This window comes from Astatotilapia calliptera, chromosome 12 (genome assembly GCF_964374335.1).
Source record: "Astatotilapia calliptera chromosome 12, fAstCal68.1, whole genome shotgun sequence".
NCBI lineage: Eukaryota > Metazoa > Chordata > Actinopteri > Cichliformes > Cichlidae > Astatotilapia > Astatotilapia calliptera.
This window is the reverse complement of record NC_137433.1, coordinates 38,392,281-38,408,408: the sequence shown is the minus strand read 5'-3', so window position 1 is coordinate 38,408,408 and position 16,128 is coordinate 38,392,281. Positions and strand designations below refer to the sequence as shown.

The 16,128-nt window shown below is 40.4% G+C and overlaps 1 protein-coding gene across 1 annotated transcript; it reads right to left on the bottom strand.

The window, feature by feature from the left end:
* Nucleotides 1-249: 249 nt before the first annotated feature.
* On the bottom strand, nucleotides 250-15,007 carry LOC113034338 (GTPase IMAP family member 8-like). Its single transcript, XM_026188810.2, has 6 exons — nucleotides 14,912-15,007; nucleotides 10,836-10,896; nucleotides 9,347-9,970; nucleotides 8,986-9,030; nucleotides 6,733-7,932; nucleotides 250-3,840 (listed from the first exon to the last, which is right to left on the bottom strand). Exons 2-6 carry the CDS (start codon nucleotides 10,852-10,854, stop codon nucleotides 2,222-2,224), a joined length of 3,507 nt encoding a protein of 1,168 aa, XP_026044595.2. The 5' UTR covers nucleotides 10,855-10,896; nucleotides 14,912-15,007; the 3' UTR covers nucleotides 250-2,221.
* Between the last annotated feature and the right edge of the window lie 1,121 nt (nucleotides 15,008-16,128).

Genomic DNA, 16,128 nt, shown 5'->3' with positions numbered 1-16,128 from the left:
ACAATAATTGAAAAATACCACGTTACATATAATAAATACATATAATAATGTACAACACATTATGGAGTATGCTTCTGCTGTGAGGTCCTGCCTCCATGCACTTATGCAATTAATCGCTAGACGGGTGTATTTATAAATAATATTATATTAGGGAAATTTTCCCAGACATATTTTTGACCTGGGGGTAGAATTGATTGTGAAATGGAAAGGGAAAATGCTTATGAACTTGCAAATTAAAAACATGATGCATTTAAAGTAACCCTTTTTCATTTTTATTTAAGAAGAGAATTTGTTCCACTGTGCGATGGCCGAACCTGTTCCTTTTCGTGGAGATAATTTCTCCTGCCTTAAGGCAAATCCCTTCACATGGAACAGAGGAGGCTGGAGTGCAGAGAAACGGGTAGAGATGCAGGTATACAGTCTACCTGGGCCCCACAAACTATCAGCTAAAGAGAATAAATAGATTAAATTGCTGCACATTTGGCAGACTAACATTTTCAGATTAATTAAACAATAAAATATATATTTTTACAACATTACATGTAAAGAGTCAAGTGGAAGTTTTTCTAAAGTTATTTAATGATATTTATATTATGGAAGCAGATTTTTTTTGACATTTTAAGTTTTTCCCATTATAAGATAAAATAAACACGCACAAAACAAAAGCAAACAACAAGAACACAAAGCTGGAAAACCCACCCGACTGAGCAAAATCAACTCAAAATCCTCCCACACAACAGAACCTCCTCTATTCCTCGCTGGCTCCAAATCTCTCAGTGGAATGATCAGTGGTTCGCTGTCACCATCAAAACACTCCACAAATCCCACGAATGATTCATTTCCTTATAAACCATTGAATCAGACACCGAAGCAGTTAGGCTCTAAATGAAGCTTCGGACGTCACTGATCACGTGACTCTGGCCAAACGAACCAAGCTTCGACACAGAGCTTCTGAAGCAGTGTGTCGATTTATTTGACACACGCACCGGAGCGTCAGCTTCAAGCCATCACTAGTTTTTGACAAACAGTTTCTTGTTTTTAAGAATTCATCAGAAGCTGTGGAGGGATGTACTTGAATATTTCGTTGAATTTTTTTATACAACGTTCCCACATCATCATAATAAATGTTGTTCCAGGTTCAACATTGCAAGTGACCAATCACATTGTTGTGAGTCCTCCTTTTGTCCCTTTGAAAAATACCGCCTTAAAAAAATCTACTTCACTTGCAAGAAGAGAAATGCTTCTGTCCGCCGATCCAGGAACTTGAATTCTTTGCATTTCAGGATACTTTTCTTTAATAAACGGTAAACATTATACATATTGTCCTTGCAGAGGCGGTTTCTCTTCTCGCAAGTGAAGTAGATTTTTTTAAGGCGTTTGTTTTTGTTCGAGGTCGCGGATGACGTCAGGAGAAGGTGATTGGTCACTTGCAATGTTGAACCTGGAACAACATTTATTATGTTGATGAGGGAACAACACCAACACGAGGATATCAGATCATCTGCAAAACCCTCTGGTATGCACTTAGTTGATCAGAGGTTCATCCTACAGCAAGATAATGACCAAAAAACATAAGTCCAAGCTATGCCAGAACTACCTCAGGAAAAAAGTATAAGATGGTAAACACGGCTTGGCCTCCACAGTCTCCAGACGTAAACCCCATCGAGCAGGGTTGGGATGAACTGGACAGAAGAGTAAAAGCAAAGCAACCTACAAGTGCTACATTTACAGGAATTGCTGTAACACCTCCAATTGCTTATTTGTACTGTGCTTTCATTTCAGAGTGCAATGAGATATTAAACTGCACAATTTTCAATAAGAAAAATTGGGGTGTTCTAAATCCTTTGACCTGTAGTGTATATAAACCAAATGAACCAATGAAGAAATATACAGTTATTGAGACCCCTGAGAATGTGTTACACCATAAAAACATAGCCATCAATACGTCTTTGAGAAATTAAGAAACATTAAGAACTTACATTGTGTTTTTATCTGCTCGAGCAGAGCTGAGCCGATCATTAAATCCCATACACAATTTCGCCATCCTGAATTTCTGTATTTTTACGTTTACATGAACTTATAAATTAATCTGTACTGGAGGTGTGATTGATTCCCAAAATGTTTCAGCCAAATTTCATGAAAATCTATCCAGTGTTTGTTGACTTTCAGTGTGAGCAGAAGTGTTGGACACAGGTAAGTCTGGCCTTGCTTTTACAATAGACTAAAAAATATGACAATCATCATTGCTTTTGTTTATAAGTTCTTGTATCAGTTCATTTATTTCTTTGTCGTGTTTTTCCTCAAGGTCCTCCTTTTCCTCTGGATCGTCCACATGCTTCATTTCCTGTTCATGCTTTTTCAGTAGCTTGCGGACTCTTTTTGTGTTTGCCCTCTTTTTGGTGAAACATCTCATTAGGTTATATATCTCTTCTTTGTGTTTTTTCATTTGTTCTTCTTTCTCAGCTTTTAGTGCTTTTAAGATGTCATATTGCTCATCTTCGGCTGTCCAGTCCTTACCCTCTAACTCTTTCATGCATTTCTCCCTGAATTCGTTGTATTCCTCTGCTTGTTTTCTGGCTTTTTCTTCAAATGTTTCCTTCATTTCCATCATTTTTTTCTCATAGTTTTCCTCCAGTTCCCTTTTCTCTTTCTCCCCCTTTTCTGTTAACATGAAATCCTTTTCTTTTACTTCTTTCTCAAGAACTTCTTTTTCCTGCTCATATTCTTTCAATTTGTTCATCATTTTCTGCTCCTCCTGTTGCCTCACTTCATTTTCCTGCTCTCTTTTCTGCCACCACTCTTTTTGTTCATTCTCCCATGCCTGCTGTTTCTCTTTCATTTCTGCTTTGCTCTGCTCCAGTTGTCTGTCAATGATTTGTTTTGATTCCAGTTCTTCTTTCATTTTTACTTCTAAATCTAAAAACCTTTGTTCCCAATCCCTACGCTGTGATTCTTCCTCTTCTTTCTTCTCTCTGTCTTCTTCATCTCTTGATTCTTGTTCTCTCTTTCTTGTGGTAAGCTGTTTCTTCACTTTTTTAAGCTCTTTGTCTCTTTGTTTTCTTTCTTGTTCAATTTCTGTTTTCTGTTCTTCCATTTTGTTCTTCATTTCTTGCATTTCCTCCTCATGTTGTCTTTTAAGGTCTTCCATCTCTCTTTTTATTTCTTCCTCCTTCTCTTTCAGAATCATCTCTGTTTTTTTCTGGATCGCAGCTTCAGCTTCTTGCAGCATCTTATTGGTGAAGCAACTTCCACCATTTCTTTTGACCATGTCATCGATCTTTGTTATCAGCTCAGTGACTTGTTTCCGGTTTTGTTCATCTAAGTTATTAAACACCTGGTATCTCTGCCCACAATCATCAATCAGCTTCTTAAAGGAATCATCAGATTTTGCAATGTAATCATGAATGGACTGCCCCTCATGTTCCAGTGAATCTCCTCTTGTGAAAAGAATGATGGTGAATTTTTCTGAATTCTTCCCAAAGCCTTCCTTGATAAGTTTTAATGCTTCCTTCTGTTCTGGTGTGATTCTCTCAGTCTTTAACACCAGCAGGAAGACGTGTGGTCCTGGAGCCAGAAGGCTGACACATTTCAGCATCTCCTCATTGATCTCTTCATGTGACAAACTGTTATCAAACAGTCCAGGAGTGTCGACCACAACAACAGGACGACCGTCCACTTCACCGTATGCTTTCTGACAATGTTTGGTGACAGATCTGGGGTTATTCTCAGCTTTGAACTCTCTTCGTCCTAGAATGGTGTTTCCAGAAGAGCTCTTTCCACTGCCAGTCTTACCTAGCAAGACAATTCTGAGAGGCTCTGAGCTCTGCTTCTCTTCATTACCTGTGAAATAACAACACATTAGTTAAATGGCAGGACAGTCCAATAGATAATGTGGGGCTGAAAGCACAATATATTTTAGATGTCATTACTTTTTGTCTTTGTGTCTAAAGTTGAATCTAATAATCAGTGCAAGGGCTTAATTGGAGCTCCACGCTGCTTTTATCTCATTTTTTATTCAATTCCAGCAGCAGCACCAGAAAAATAAAGAAGGAACACAGGAAAATACAAAGAAGGAGGAATCCACAAACAGTTTACACAATCCACACTTAAGGTTGCTCTTAATGTAATTATTAAAAGAACAAACAACAACAAATCAAACATTAAACAAGATTATTGAGTAACGGCTAGAAAGATGTAGGAGGATCTCAGGGGACACGAGGAATGTAAAAGAAAACAAAAACTGTTATTTTACGACCTAAATCTGCTACAGATAAACGTTGTGTCTGTCCATGTCAAAGAAAATCTTATGATCTTATAATTGAATTCTGTTACATTTAGTCCCTATTTTTCAATTACACTTTCAAATTCATCTAATTCAAAATCTTGCTTTCACTGTTTTTGCATTTTTGTCTCCCAGTCAGTTAGCACCTAGTACACTGTCTTTATATTCATTTCAAGCTTTTACTGAATTTTTAAGGCCATGCATCTTTCCACCTTTTAATCTCCACTTCAAACAGGTTGCCACATCCAAAGACTTTATTTTCATGGTCCAGCATGCTATAATCAATAGGTCTACCAGAAGCTGGGTAAGATATACTGTGTGAATGAGTCAAATGTGCATGGCCCTGGTGACCTGAGTTTTTCCCTTTAAGCAGGCAGAGTCATGGACAATGTCGCCACCTCAGAAAACAAGGAACCGTCAGCAGAGATGTGCAAAATGACTAAAAGACTTGATCTGTCTGAGTCCCAGCAGGGGAGCTGGTGTTAGGGAGAGGTGTTAACCCCTGCCTCCTACCAGGTCTGTGTGTAAGGCAGTTATGTGAGATAGTTGTGGTCTATGGGCCACATTTTGTCTTGGGGAGAAAAAAGGATGGAAGGAAGGAGGATGGAGGAAACTAAATCCTGTGCCGCACAAGGATGCTTTCCCTTTACCCCAAATAAGAGAGACACTGACCAAACTAACCCGAGCTAAGTGGTTTTCCACTTTTGACCTAGCCAGTGGCCACTGGTAGATCGAGATGAACCCAAGCGAAAGGGAGAAGACTGCATTTACTGCCCCCATTGGGTTATTTGAGTTTGAAAGAATGTCATGTGGTCTCTGTAATGCTCCACCTACACTAGTCAAAAGTTTGTACACCCACTTCTTTAATGTTTATCTTTATTTTTACTACTTTGGACATTGTAGACACATACCAAAGACATCAAATATATAAAGGAAGTTATCGGGAATTGTGTAGCAAAGAAAAAAATGATACATAACACTAAACATGTTTTATATTTTAAATTCCTGAAAGTAGCTTCTCTTTGCTTTGTTGGCAGCACTGCAAACCCTCGGCCTTCTCTCAGTGAGCTTCATGATGTAGTCACCTGAAATGGTTTCACCTCACAGGTGTGCCTGTCAGGGTTCATTTGTGGAATTTCTCGCCTAAATGTGGTTGGGACCGTCAGTTGTGTAGTGGAAAAATGAGGTTGGTGCACAGCTGACAGCTCTATTTGACAACTGTTAGAATTCATGTCATGGCAAGACCCAAACATCAAAGTAAAAAGAAACAATAGTGCATCATTATTTTATGAACTGAAGGAGAGTCAGTCTGGAAATCTGCTAAAACTTTGAATGTGTCCCCAAGTGCAGTCGAAAAAACCATTAAGCGCTATGAGGAAACTGGTTCACATGAGGACGCCCCAGGAAAGGAAGACCTCCTCTTCATAAACTGTTCAGACTGTGTGAATCAGGCCTTTATGGTCAAATAGCTGCTAAGAAACCACGACTAAGGAAAAGCAACAAGCAGAAGAGATTTGTTTGTGCTTTGCTGGTGACACTGTTGGGGATTTATTCAAAACTGAAGGCACACTGAACCAGCATGGCTACCACTGCATCCTGCAGCGACATGCCATCCCATCATGTGTTTTTCAACAGGAAAATGACCCCAAACACACCTCCAGGCTGTGTCTGGGCTATTTGACTAAGAAGGAGAGAGATGGAGTGCTGATGGCCTCCACAGTCTCCTGACCTAAACCCAGTGGAGATGGTTTGGGATGAGATGGAGCGCAGAGTGAAGGCAAAAGGACCAACAAGTGCTCAGCTTCTCTGTGAACTCCTTAAAGACTGTTGGAAACCATTTCAGGTGACGACCTCATGAAGCTCATCGAGAGAACGCCAAGAGTGAGCGAAGCAGGAATCAAAGCGTGTTTGTAAGAATCTAACATATAAAACATGTTTTGAGTTATTTCACACATTTTTGTTTACTACATAAGTCCTTATGTGTTCATTCATAGTTTTGTAATTAGTTATGTAATAGAATGAGGATAGAAGCTTTCTCCAATGATTCGCTGGCCTCTCCTTTAGTGATAAGGTGAGGAGTTTGGCTATTCAGGAGGGGATCAGAGTAGAGCATCTACTCCACATCTAAAGTTGACTTGAGGTGGTTCGGGTATCTGACAAGGATGCCTCCTGGGTGAGGTGTTCTGGGCATCTCCCTGCAGCAGGAGGCCTGTGGGCAGGACATGCTGGACAGATTGTATCTCTCAGCTTGCCTGGGAATGCCTTGGTGCTCCCCTGAATAAGCTAGAAGAGGTGGCCGGGGAGAGGGAGGGTTTCTCTGCTTAGGCTGCTACCTCCATGACCCAGACACATATAAGCGGAAGAAAATGGATGGGTTTTACATGCTCTAATCTATTACTGTTGACATGAATGAGTATAGTGTCAATCTTTGATTCTCCATTTATACTTACAGTTGGTGATGGTTTTTTTCAGTGTCAGAAGTTCAGCTTGTTGCATGTTGATACATTTCGCTTGCTCTCTGATTTTTTCTATTTGAGCATGTGCAAATGTCTCTGTCGTATAGCAGTATGATCTGGCCACGGTGTGTCTCATTTGATCCACATGATGAAAAATCTGAGTGATCTGCTGTTTGTCCTTCATGTTGAGAACAACTGACCTTCCTCCAAATCTCTCACAGAGCTCCTGGATGTTCTTGTTTTGCTTTATAAAGTTACCAACAGCTGGATCTGTAGGATCTGAGTCCACAGTGAACAGAATCATGGTGAAGTCATTGACTCGAGAGCTGAATGTGTCCTGGATGGTCTCTAACTCTCCCTTGTCTTCATCAGTGAGGGGAGCCACAGGTAGGACCAGGATGAAGGCATGGACACCCTCAGGATCATAGAGGGAGATACACCTGAGTGATTCCTCCATCACTGCCTCCTGAGGTTTTCCATACAAGGCAGGCAGCTCCACCAGGGAAACCCAACGTCCACACACCTCTCCCTGATGTTTAACACACTCTGATGAGTTGGAGGCTGAATGAAGCTCAGTCTGACCTAAAATGGCCTTGGCTGCTGACGTCTTCCCTGCTCCTCTCCTCCCACACAGAACCAGGTTTAAAGTCTGCTTGACGGCTTCAGACTTTGGTTCTGTGGTCTTTTCAGTTAATCTGAGGAAATTCCTTCTATTTTCATGCATGATAGCCTCAATCTTATTCATTAACAGTTTGAGGTCATTTTTATACATGCCATAGTGTTTTCCTTCACACTTCTTAAGCAGCTGATTTACAGTGAAGTTTGCCTCCACCCCCTCCTGTGCAGTGATGAGCATTGAGTGTTTAAAGGCATCTTCACCAAACAAACCCAGGATGAAGTTCAGCCTTCGTTTCTTCTCCTCAGTGACTGAAGGCTCCACTATCAGCAGCAGAACATTTGGTCCAGGAGGACAAAGACTCACACAGGTCTTCATCTCCTCTCTCACCGTCTCCTCAGACAGACTGAAGATGTTTGGAGTTTGAATGACTGTTAAACTGTTTCCCTCCCACTCTCCAGAGATGGCCACACAGTGATCAGCTCGTGGAGGTTTCTGAACATTTCCTGTGATGAAGCTGCTCAGTGTCCTCTTCAAATCCTCTTTTTCTCCCAACAGCACAATCCTGAGAGCAGAGGCTGTAAGAAAATATGAATATTGTTTGATTGATATTGGGAAAACATTTTTTGGAGAATTGTCAGGTGGCTTCAGAAAGATTTCAAATCCAGTGAGTCTCATCCCAGAAACTTGATAAACCTATGATGTACTTTTGTATAATGGATTTAACAGCAGAGAAACCAAACCAAATGTTTTTCACTTCTGCTTTTTTCCATTTCACTTCTCACATTCATAGTTTTCTGTCATCAGAGTCAAAAGTGATTTTCCTAAACTGTGACTGCACTAATAAAAACACAATAGCATCAAACATATGTTTAAAAATTACCAAAATACTGCAAAACGTTGCTCTGAGCTGACAAAAAAAAGCTTTAGAGGTCCAACACCCGTCAACTGGATCTGTGTGAGGTGGGTGGAGTGTGTGGATAGCATCAAATTCCCAGGCCTCCACATCACCTTGGCTCTGACTTGGTCACTGAACACCTTCGTTCTGATGACGAAGGCCCAAAAAAGAACCTTCTTCCTCAGGAAACTGAAGAGAGTGGACTCTCCCTTCAGTTGCTCCAGAACATGTGATGGAGAGCATCTTCTGCCACAGCATGATGGTGTGGTACGGCCACTGCACAGTCCAGGACAGAAGACTTGGACCGGCTGGTGAAAACTGCCCAGCGGATTGGCGGACGACAGCTAACAAACCTCAATTCAGTATAATTACTAACTCTGGCAGACTGCAAAGGAAGGCCAGTTGTATAGCTGCTGACCTCACTCACCCGAGACACGAACTGTTCATCCTGCTGTTGTCTAGGAAACGATACAGATACATAAACACCACCCAGCTGAGGAAAGCTTTCTCCCAAGAGCTGTGAAAGCCATCCCCCTGCCCTTCCCTCTGCTCCCCTGCAGACTGCTAAAAATTTCTGCATCTATTTTTTATATCTTTCTAATAAAAATCTCATTTATTTATTTATAATTTTTGTATTTTATATATTTCTGACATCACCACTGTAATTTTTGTTATGATCTAGCAACAAAATGACAATAAATAAATCTTGAAGTTTCTCGAAGTAGTCACGTACCTCTGGGCAAAAGTTTCCTTTTACCTTCAGTGTTAGAGCTCCGTCCTAAGATGACACACGGACACAAATCAATCAACCAATAAATTAATGTCATCCAATAATCAACCATAATGATGTTTATTTATTAGTGCTGTCAGCGTTAATCTTGTTAAAATGACGTTAATGGCATAACCACATTTGCGCGGCTAACAAGTTAACAAGCTAACCGTGCTAACGCATTAACACTGTGCAGCCCTCGCACCGGGCGTTAACTCGCTAACGGAGATTTGCCGCATTAATGCAGTTATGGCGTTAACGTCATTTTAGTGAGATTAACGCTGACAGCAGTAATGTTTATATTTATTTCACACGTCCCACTTACCAGGATCTGACACAACAGTTCGTGTTTCAGTGTTTTTTAGACTCCAGTGAACATTCGGTGAAGCATCCACATATAGATCACAGCTCACATACTCTCCATTGTTCTCTTTGACTATTTGAAACATGCGTGTTAACAGCTGTGAGCGCTCGAGGTTCTTCTGCCACAGAAACCTGCCTGCACATTTTTCCATCATGTCCTTTAAGGGTGGATGGTTCTCATAACTTTCCATGTAATCTAATTTCTCTTCTCCTTTGGGTGTTAACATCAGAATTAGTGAATGCTCAAATGACTGATCGCTGAACAGCTGGAGGACTCTGCAGAGTCTCTTTCTGTGGTTCTCAGTGAAGTCTTCAGGCTGCAGAACCAGCAGGAACACATGAGGTCCAGGATCAGAGAGCCTCACACATGTTTCTACATGTTCTCTTAGTTTTTGTTCAGAGATGTTGGAAGACATCATGTCTGGGCTGTTGATGAGAAGAATTTCATTCTCTCCCAGCTTTTCTCTGACTCGAAAACAGCAGTCTGCTCTTTCAGCTTTTAACCCAGTTACTCCCAGTATGAAGCTCTCCACCATTCTCCTCTCACTGCAGTTATTCCACAGGAGAACCACCCTAAGTTCAGACACTGACAAAAAAAAAATCAGGACACAAAATAAAATACCACAAGATTAATATCACAAAATAATATAGTGATGTACATTTACAGATGAAAGAAACTGAGTTTTTGCCCTGCACCAATTCTCCCTTCTTTGCTCTGTGGCACAGATCATTTACCTGAAACTCTCCTAATCCACAGTCTGTGCTGTATCTGTTCATTGAGTCGTAACAAGAGTTAAGCACAGCAGGGTTTCAATAACCTCCAAACAACTAATGGGACAAACTGCCAGCACAGACAGTAAATATCAGAGTTATTACAACTCTGGGATGTAAGTCTCATGCTGGGACTTGTATCCCATCTGGAGAAATGAGCCTTGAACTTTAACCAAAATGCATTTTTTGAAGTTTCATTCTGAGAATGATCGAAAAACAGAAACATGCAGTGACTCATCATCAGCTGAATAACTACAGCCATAAATCCGGCTGACAGTGTAATCATGCATGGTTTTAGTTACCGATAGAGCATCACTGTATGTAACCTGCCAACAAACAATTAAATCACAGCGAAGAAGAAAACATCTGTGACTGTCTGAAACAGCAGGTAGTGAAGGGCAGGTGAAGAAGGAAGGGTGGAGTGGGTGGAGAATGTCGAGGGATTTGTGAGCAAGAGTGAAAGGGAAGGTTTAAAGACTGTAGTTGGATATTTTTCCAGGTAATATTTATGTTAAAAAAGTAAATTCTCTCACTTTAAACACTCGATGTGGTTTTTATTTTTAATTGTAAATAAAATAAGCATTTGTGAGATTTGCCACTTATTGCGTTTTGTTTTTAATTTCTCCTTCACACAACATCCCTGAATAAGTTTGTGCACACAGTAAATACTGGTTACTTACCAGGCGCTGCGGTCTCCATTACGTCATTCAGCTGTGGACCTGCTGCCATTAAATAAGGAACCTAAGAAACAACAAGTGGAATCTTTACATGTTTCATGTTTGTTTGTTTGTTTGTTTTTTAAAAACATGAAACAGGTGGGGGCTTGGTGCTTGTGTGTGTGAGGGGGGGGGGGGGGTACCAGGATGCTTCAGGTGCATGTGATTATGCGTACCAGATGTTGACAGATGTTTGTTATCTCTGCCTCTGCTGATTTGACTTTTGCACACATTACATATCACTTTGGTTTCATCTGCAGCACTGACTGTAAAAAGCTTCCACACAGAACTTGAGTTTTTTTGGCTGGTGGAGGACCAAGAGGTGGCTCAGCAGCAGCAGCACTCTTTTCTATTTGATTGCCCAAATCCATGTGAGCAGTTTCAGCCAACACCGTTAAAAAAAAAAATAATCCAAAATACCAGTAATATTCGGGCAGCTGGGGCGCCAAAATAATACCAGAAAATAACAGAGAATAACTTTCCCATGAAAATACGGTTATTTTTGGTAATGACAATACAGTTTGTTGCCCTACTTTTACATGGGATTTTACCTTTTTCAAGTGCTTTTAAACATTAAATTAGGAACATTTTAATGTGATTGAACAATGAAATTACCTATAAACAAGGTCAATGAATGCGGCAATATGAATAATAATACTTAAATGTACAGAAATATACAGTTAACAGTTGGTTTAAATAATAATGGATTGCATTCAATGGCAGCACAGTGGTTAGCACTGTTGCCGCACAGCAAGAAGGTCCTGAGTTCAGTTCCACCATCAGGCCGGGGTCTTTCTGTGTGGAGTTTGCATGTTCTCCCCGTGTTTGCGTGGGTTCCCTCCGGGTACTCCGGCTTCCTCCCACCGTCCAAAGACATGCAGCTTGTGGGGATAGGTTAATTGGATAATCCAAATTGCCACTAGCTGTGAATGTGGGAGTGAATGTGAGTGCAAATGGTTGTCTGTCCCTGTGTGTTAGCCCTGCGACAGACTGGCGACCTGTCCAGGGTGTACCCCGCCTCTCGCCCTATGACAGCTGGGATAGGCTCCAGCGCCCCCCGCGACCCTGAAAAGGATAAGCGGAAGCGAATGGATGGATGGATTGCATTCACGTAGTGCTTTATGAGACCCTCAAAGCGTTTTACAATTCCACTTTATAATTCTCCTCTGGCCATCACCAGTAGGTGGCAGGTGAAGCGTCTTGCTCAAGGACACAACGACCGAGAGTGTTGGAGCCGGGGCTCGAACCGGCAACCTTCTGATTACAAGACGAACTGCCAACTCTTGAGCCACGATCGCCCTAAATAACAATAATAATAATTATTATTTGATGTAAAAAAAAGTTTATAAGAATAATTTTATATAGTTTTCCATATCATTACATTTGAATTTAACAGTTCAATCTTTCAAATAACAGACAAATATTTGTGAAATTATGATACATTTGTGAAAGTATTTTAACAATCTAAGTATGCATATGTACAGACAAATACATTTAAAAATACAAGAAAATTATGTTTTATTACATTTACAGTGATTTTACGTTAATTTACATTTGAAATGTAAAATCAGTCTATTGATGTGAATTGAATGATATTCTAGAAGAACAGTACAAAACTGTAAAATACTTTTATAATAGGATTTGTTTTTACAGTGAAGTTAATGAGTGAAGGGAAGCTATGCTAAGGTTAAGTGGCCTATAGTCTACATCTTCCTGTCTGCAAAAGACAGAGTAACTTAAACGTACCATATAACTCCCACAATTCGACACAACTACACAAGCATTGTTTTAACCTTTAAACCGAACGTTAACTTTACTCTGTCAACAGTCTGTTGTCTAAATTACTGAGCTGACAGAGCTACGTAACTGCAGACGTCAGTAATGCAGCGTAATTGAATAAACTCCCGATCTTCAATCTTTTTTCGCTCAGCTGAGCCTCTCTGTTGCTGTGTGGAGCAGCCGGAGTCACTCACTCATGCACTGCGGTCTCATAAGGAAACTCAGCTTTTTGATATAACCTTTTTTTGTTCCCGAATACAAATATTTTTTAAAGTATTTGTTCGAAATAAGTATTCGGAAAAAACACGTTATTTGTGCCTCCACCCCTAGTTCTTATATAGCACCATCTCAATAAAGTTGTTACTTCCTCTCTTCTTCTTCATTTGGGTCGTTTTCACCAAACAGATTACTGATCTCAAGCTCACCAAACTTTGACAGTCTTTAGAAAGAAAACTTTCATCTGAACAGATTAACAAGATCGCCTATTTATACATTTATAACTAAGTCTGACTACTTTATTCAGCGATCAATAAACAATTAAAAAAACAGGGAGTATTGCCAAAATTAGCAACATCTGTCTCAGAGGGAATCAGAGTGAACATCTCTGTTGCTTCCGTATATTATTAAAGGCTCCCTGTAAAATACTGCAGTGGATAAACTGACAGGGGCTAGAAGGGTCAGGTGACCCTGGACCCTCCAATAGCTATTGGCTCAGACATCATGTGTTTCTTTCAAACAAGCTCTTGCTTTGATTTTCGGTCCATATTATGATAAAATATTTACAGTGTAAACTGCCCTCAGATGACTGCGGTGATGAATTATTGCCACATTAACAAAACTGACTGAACTGATGGAGAAAAGCTGTGTTGATCATTTCTGTTGGACATTTCCTGCTTAAACTTTCAGACTTTTAACTGAGATGAATCTGTATTTGTGGAAACAGGATTTGCTCTGCTTGTTTTACATCATGGAGAAACCCTGAGGTGTGGCTCAGGTTGCAGTTTTTCAGTTTGCTGGACTGTTGGCTTCAAAGCAGTACAGCGTTCACACGATCGCTGATCAATCATACCTGATGTTCAGCTTTGAGAACTTTGTGGACTCATGTCAAGGAATTCAGGAAATTTCTTGGATATTTTTCTGAATAAAGTCAGATAATTATATCCAGTTTACTGAAAACCTGAAGCTGTGTAATTAAAGTAATTACAAACAAAGGAGCGACTAAAAATAAAAAACAATCCCAGCTGAGCCGGTTAAACAGCTTCATCCTGTCTCTGCTCTGAACCTCCCAAATGAAACAGTTCACAGCTGAAAGTAAAAGTCTGCCTGAAACTTTTACTTTAATGCAGGAATGTTCAAACATTTAGACGTTCCTATGAAACTGAATCATGTCATCATCTGATGCCACTCAGACTTCAGTGTTTGTACTCTTAACATTTGTTAGTGTGACAGAAAATACACATTAAAGTTTTTGTGTCTCTAAGAGTGCATGGTTTGAATTACAGAATATTATTGTGGGAACACGTTTAATGTCTCCACCTGCTTAAATGATTATCTCACTTTTTTCTAATTCATCAAATATTCACGAGTGACATAATATCAAGTGGACTTTCCATTAAAAGTTCATGTTTAAACAAAGTACAGATTATTATCTGATGATAGTTTATGACCACATGTGTTAATCTTTATTTTCATTAACTGTGTAATTCCAGTCCATGAGATCACTGCCTCATCACGCTGTGTGTACAAACTGTGAGACGCACACCTCAGCTTTAAACATGAGACAAACAGCTTTGCTTTGACACTGTGTTGTTTTATTCTGCTGTTACTATTAATATAAAAGAATGCACTGAAAATACATGAGCCACTAATGTCTAAAGCACAGAGACATTAGCTGAAATTACTTCATGAATCTATGTAAAGAAATAATGACAGTTAAAATTACATCAGCAGTAGGAGACAAACATTCAGATTTCTTTCAGCTGAATGGAAATAAAACAGCTTCAGTCTTTCTTCTTCTGTTTCAGTGGGATTATCAGTGAATGGTTGTTATGTATTATTAATAATCACGTTCAGTGCTGTTAAAATAAGATCAAACACATACTGATTACAGAGAGGACTCTCATATAGACCTCATATTAAGAATGAGTCCAGAAAGACAAACATGAAACAGGTCAGACAGTCCTGAGTTCTTCTGACTGAGATCACAGCAGCTGACTGCTGTTCACACTGACATGAACATGAACACATCATCTCTGTCTTACCTTTCACCCTCCTCTCTCTTCTCATCTGTTTCTCAGCAGCTCTGATGTGTTTCTCAGTTCACACGAAATATTTTCCTTCTGAGTGGAGTGAAAATGATCGTGTGTGGTGAGCCTTTTATCCTAAGGTGTGAGGATGTTCGGGATGAGGGATGGGCTACATCGTCCTTACTCGAAATTACATAACTTCAGGAAACTGGAGTGTTATTTACACACCTTTCCAAGAATAGAACCTGGGCACATGCACGCGCGCACACACACACACACACGCACACACACACACACGCACACACACACACACACACACACACACACGCACCTACACACACACCTACACACACACACACACACACACACACACACACCTACACACACACACACACGCACACACACACACACGCACACACACACACACACACACACCTACACACACACACACACACACACACACACACACACCTACACACACACACACACGCACACACACACACACACACCTACACACACACACACACGCACACACACACACACACACCTACACACACACACACACACGCACACACACACACACGCACACACACACACACACACACACCTACACACACACACACACACACACACACACCTACACACACACACACACGCACACACACACACACACACCTACACACACACACACACACACACACACACACACACACACACACAGATTGTGTTTTAATTTAAGCTTGGTATCCTGTCAGATGACTTCAGTTGAGTGATATTTATTGTAATTGCTGTTCTGCAGCGGTATGAATGCCGGTGTAGAAGTGAGAGTGAAATAAACACTGAAGAATGATGATGATGATGAAGGTCTGCATGTCTGATTTCTGGTTTAGTTCCTTCTTCTTTTGTGTTTGACTGTTTCCTCCTCTCCCTCCTACCTCCCATCTCACCGTGTCTGCATGAGATTCATATTTTAATGTTACTTCCTCTTGTTGTTTCTATGTTTTTACGTCTGCCTTTTCCCGCCCTCACCATCGTCCTGACTGAGGTCAAGTACACGACAAAATATGACAGTCTAAATTCCTAAGCTCTCTCACGAGTTGAAAACCAAAGAATAAAGATGAGTCTTAAAGCACACTCTGAAAATCTGGAGGGTGAGGGCGAGCATAACATGTGGAGGTAACTCATTCCAGAGTTTGGAGGCTTTAGCTGAGGAAGCTCAATCCCTCAGTCTC

What these genes read in the sequence shown, in the direction of transcription:
- LOC113034338 (XM_026188810.2), bottom strand. An exon ending in AACTGTTGTGTCAGATCCTG is followed by an intron (nt 9,031 to 9,346) that starts GTAAGTGGGACG and finishes GTGTCATCTTAG; the next exon opens with GACGGAGCTCTAACACTGAA. An exon ending in GAAAAAAACCATCACCAACT is followed by an intron (nt 3,841 to 6,732) that starts GTAAGTATAAAT and finishes GTTATTTCACAG; the next exon opens with GTAATGAAGAGAAGCAGAGC.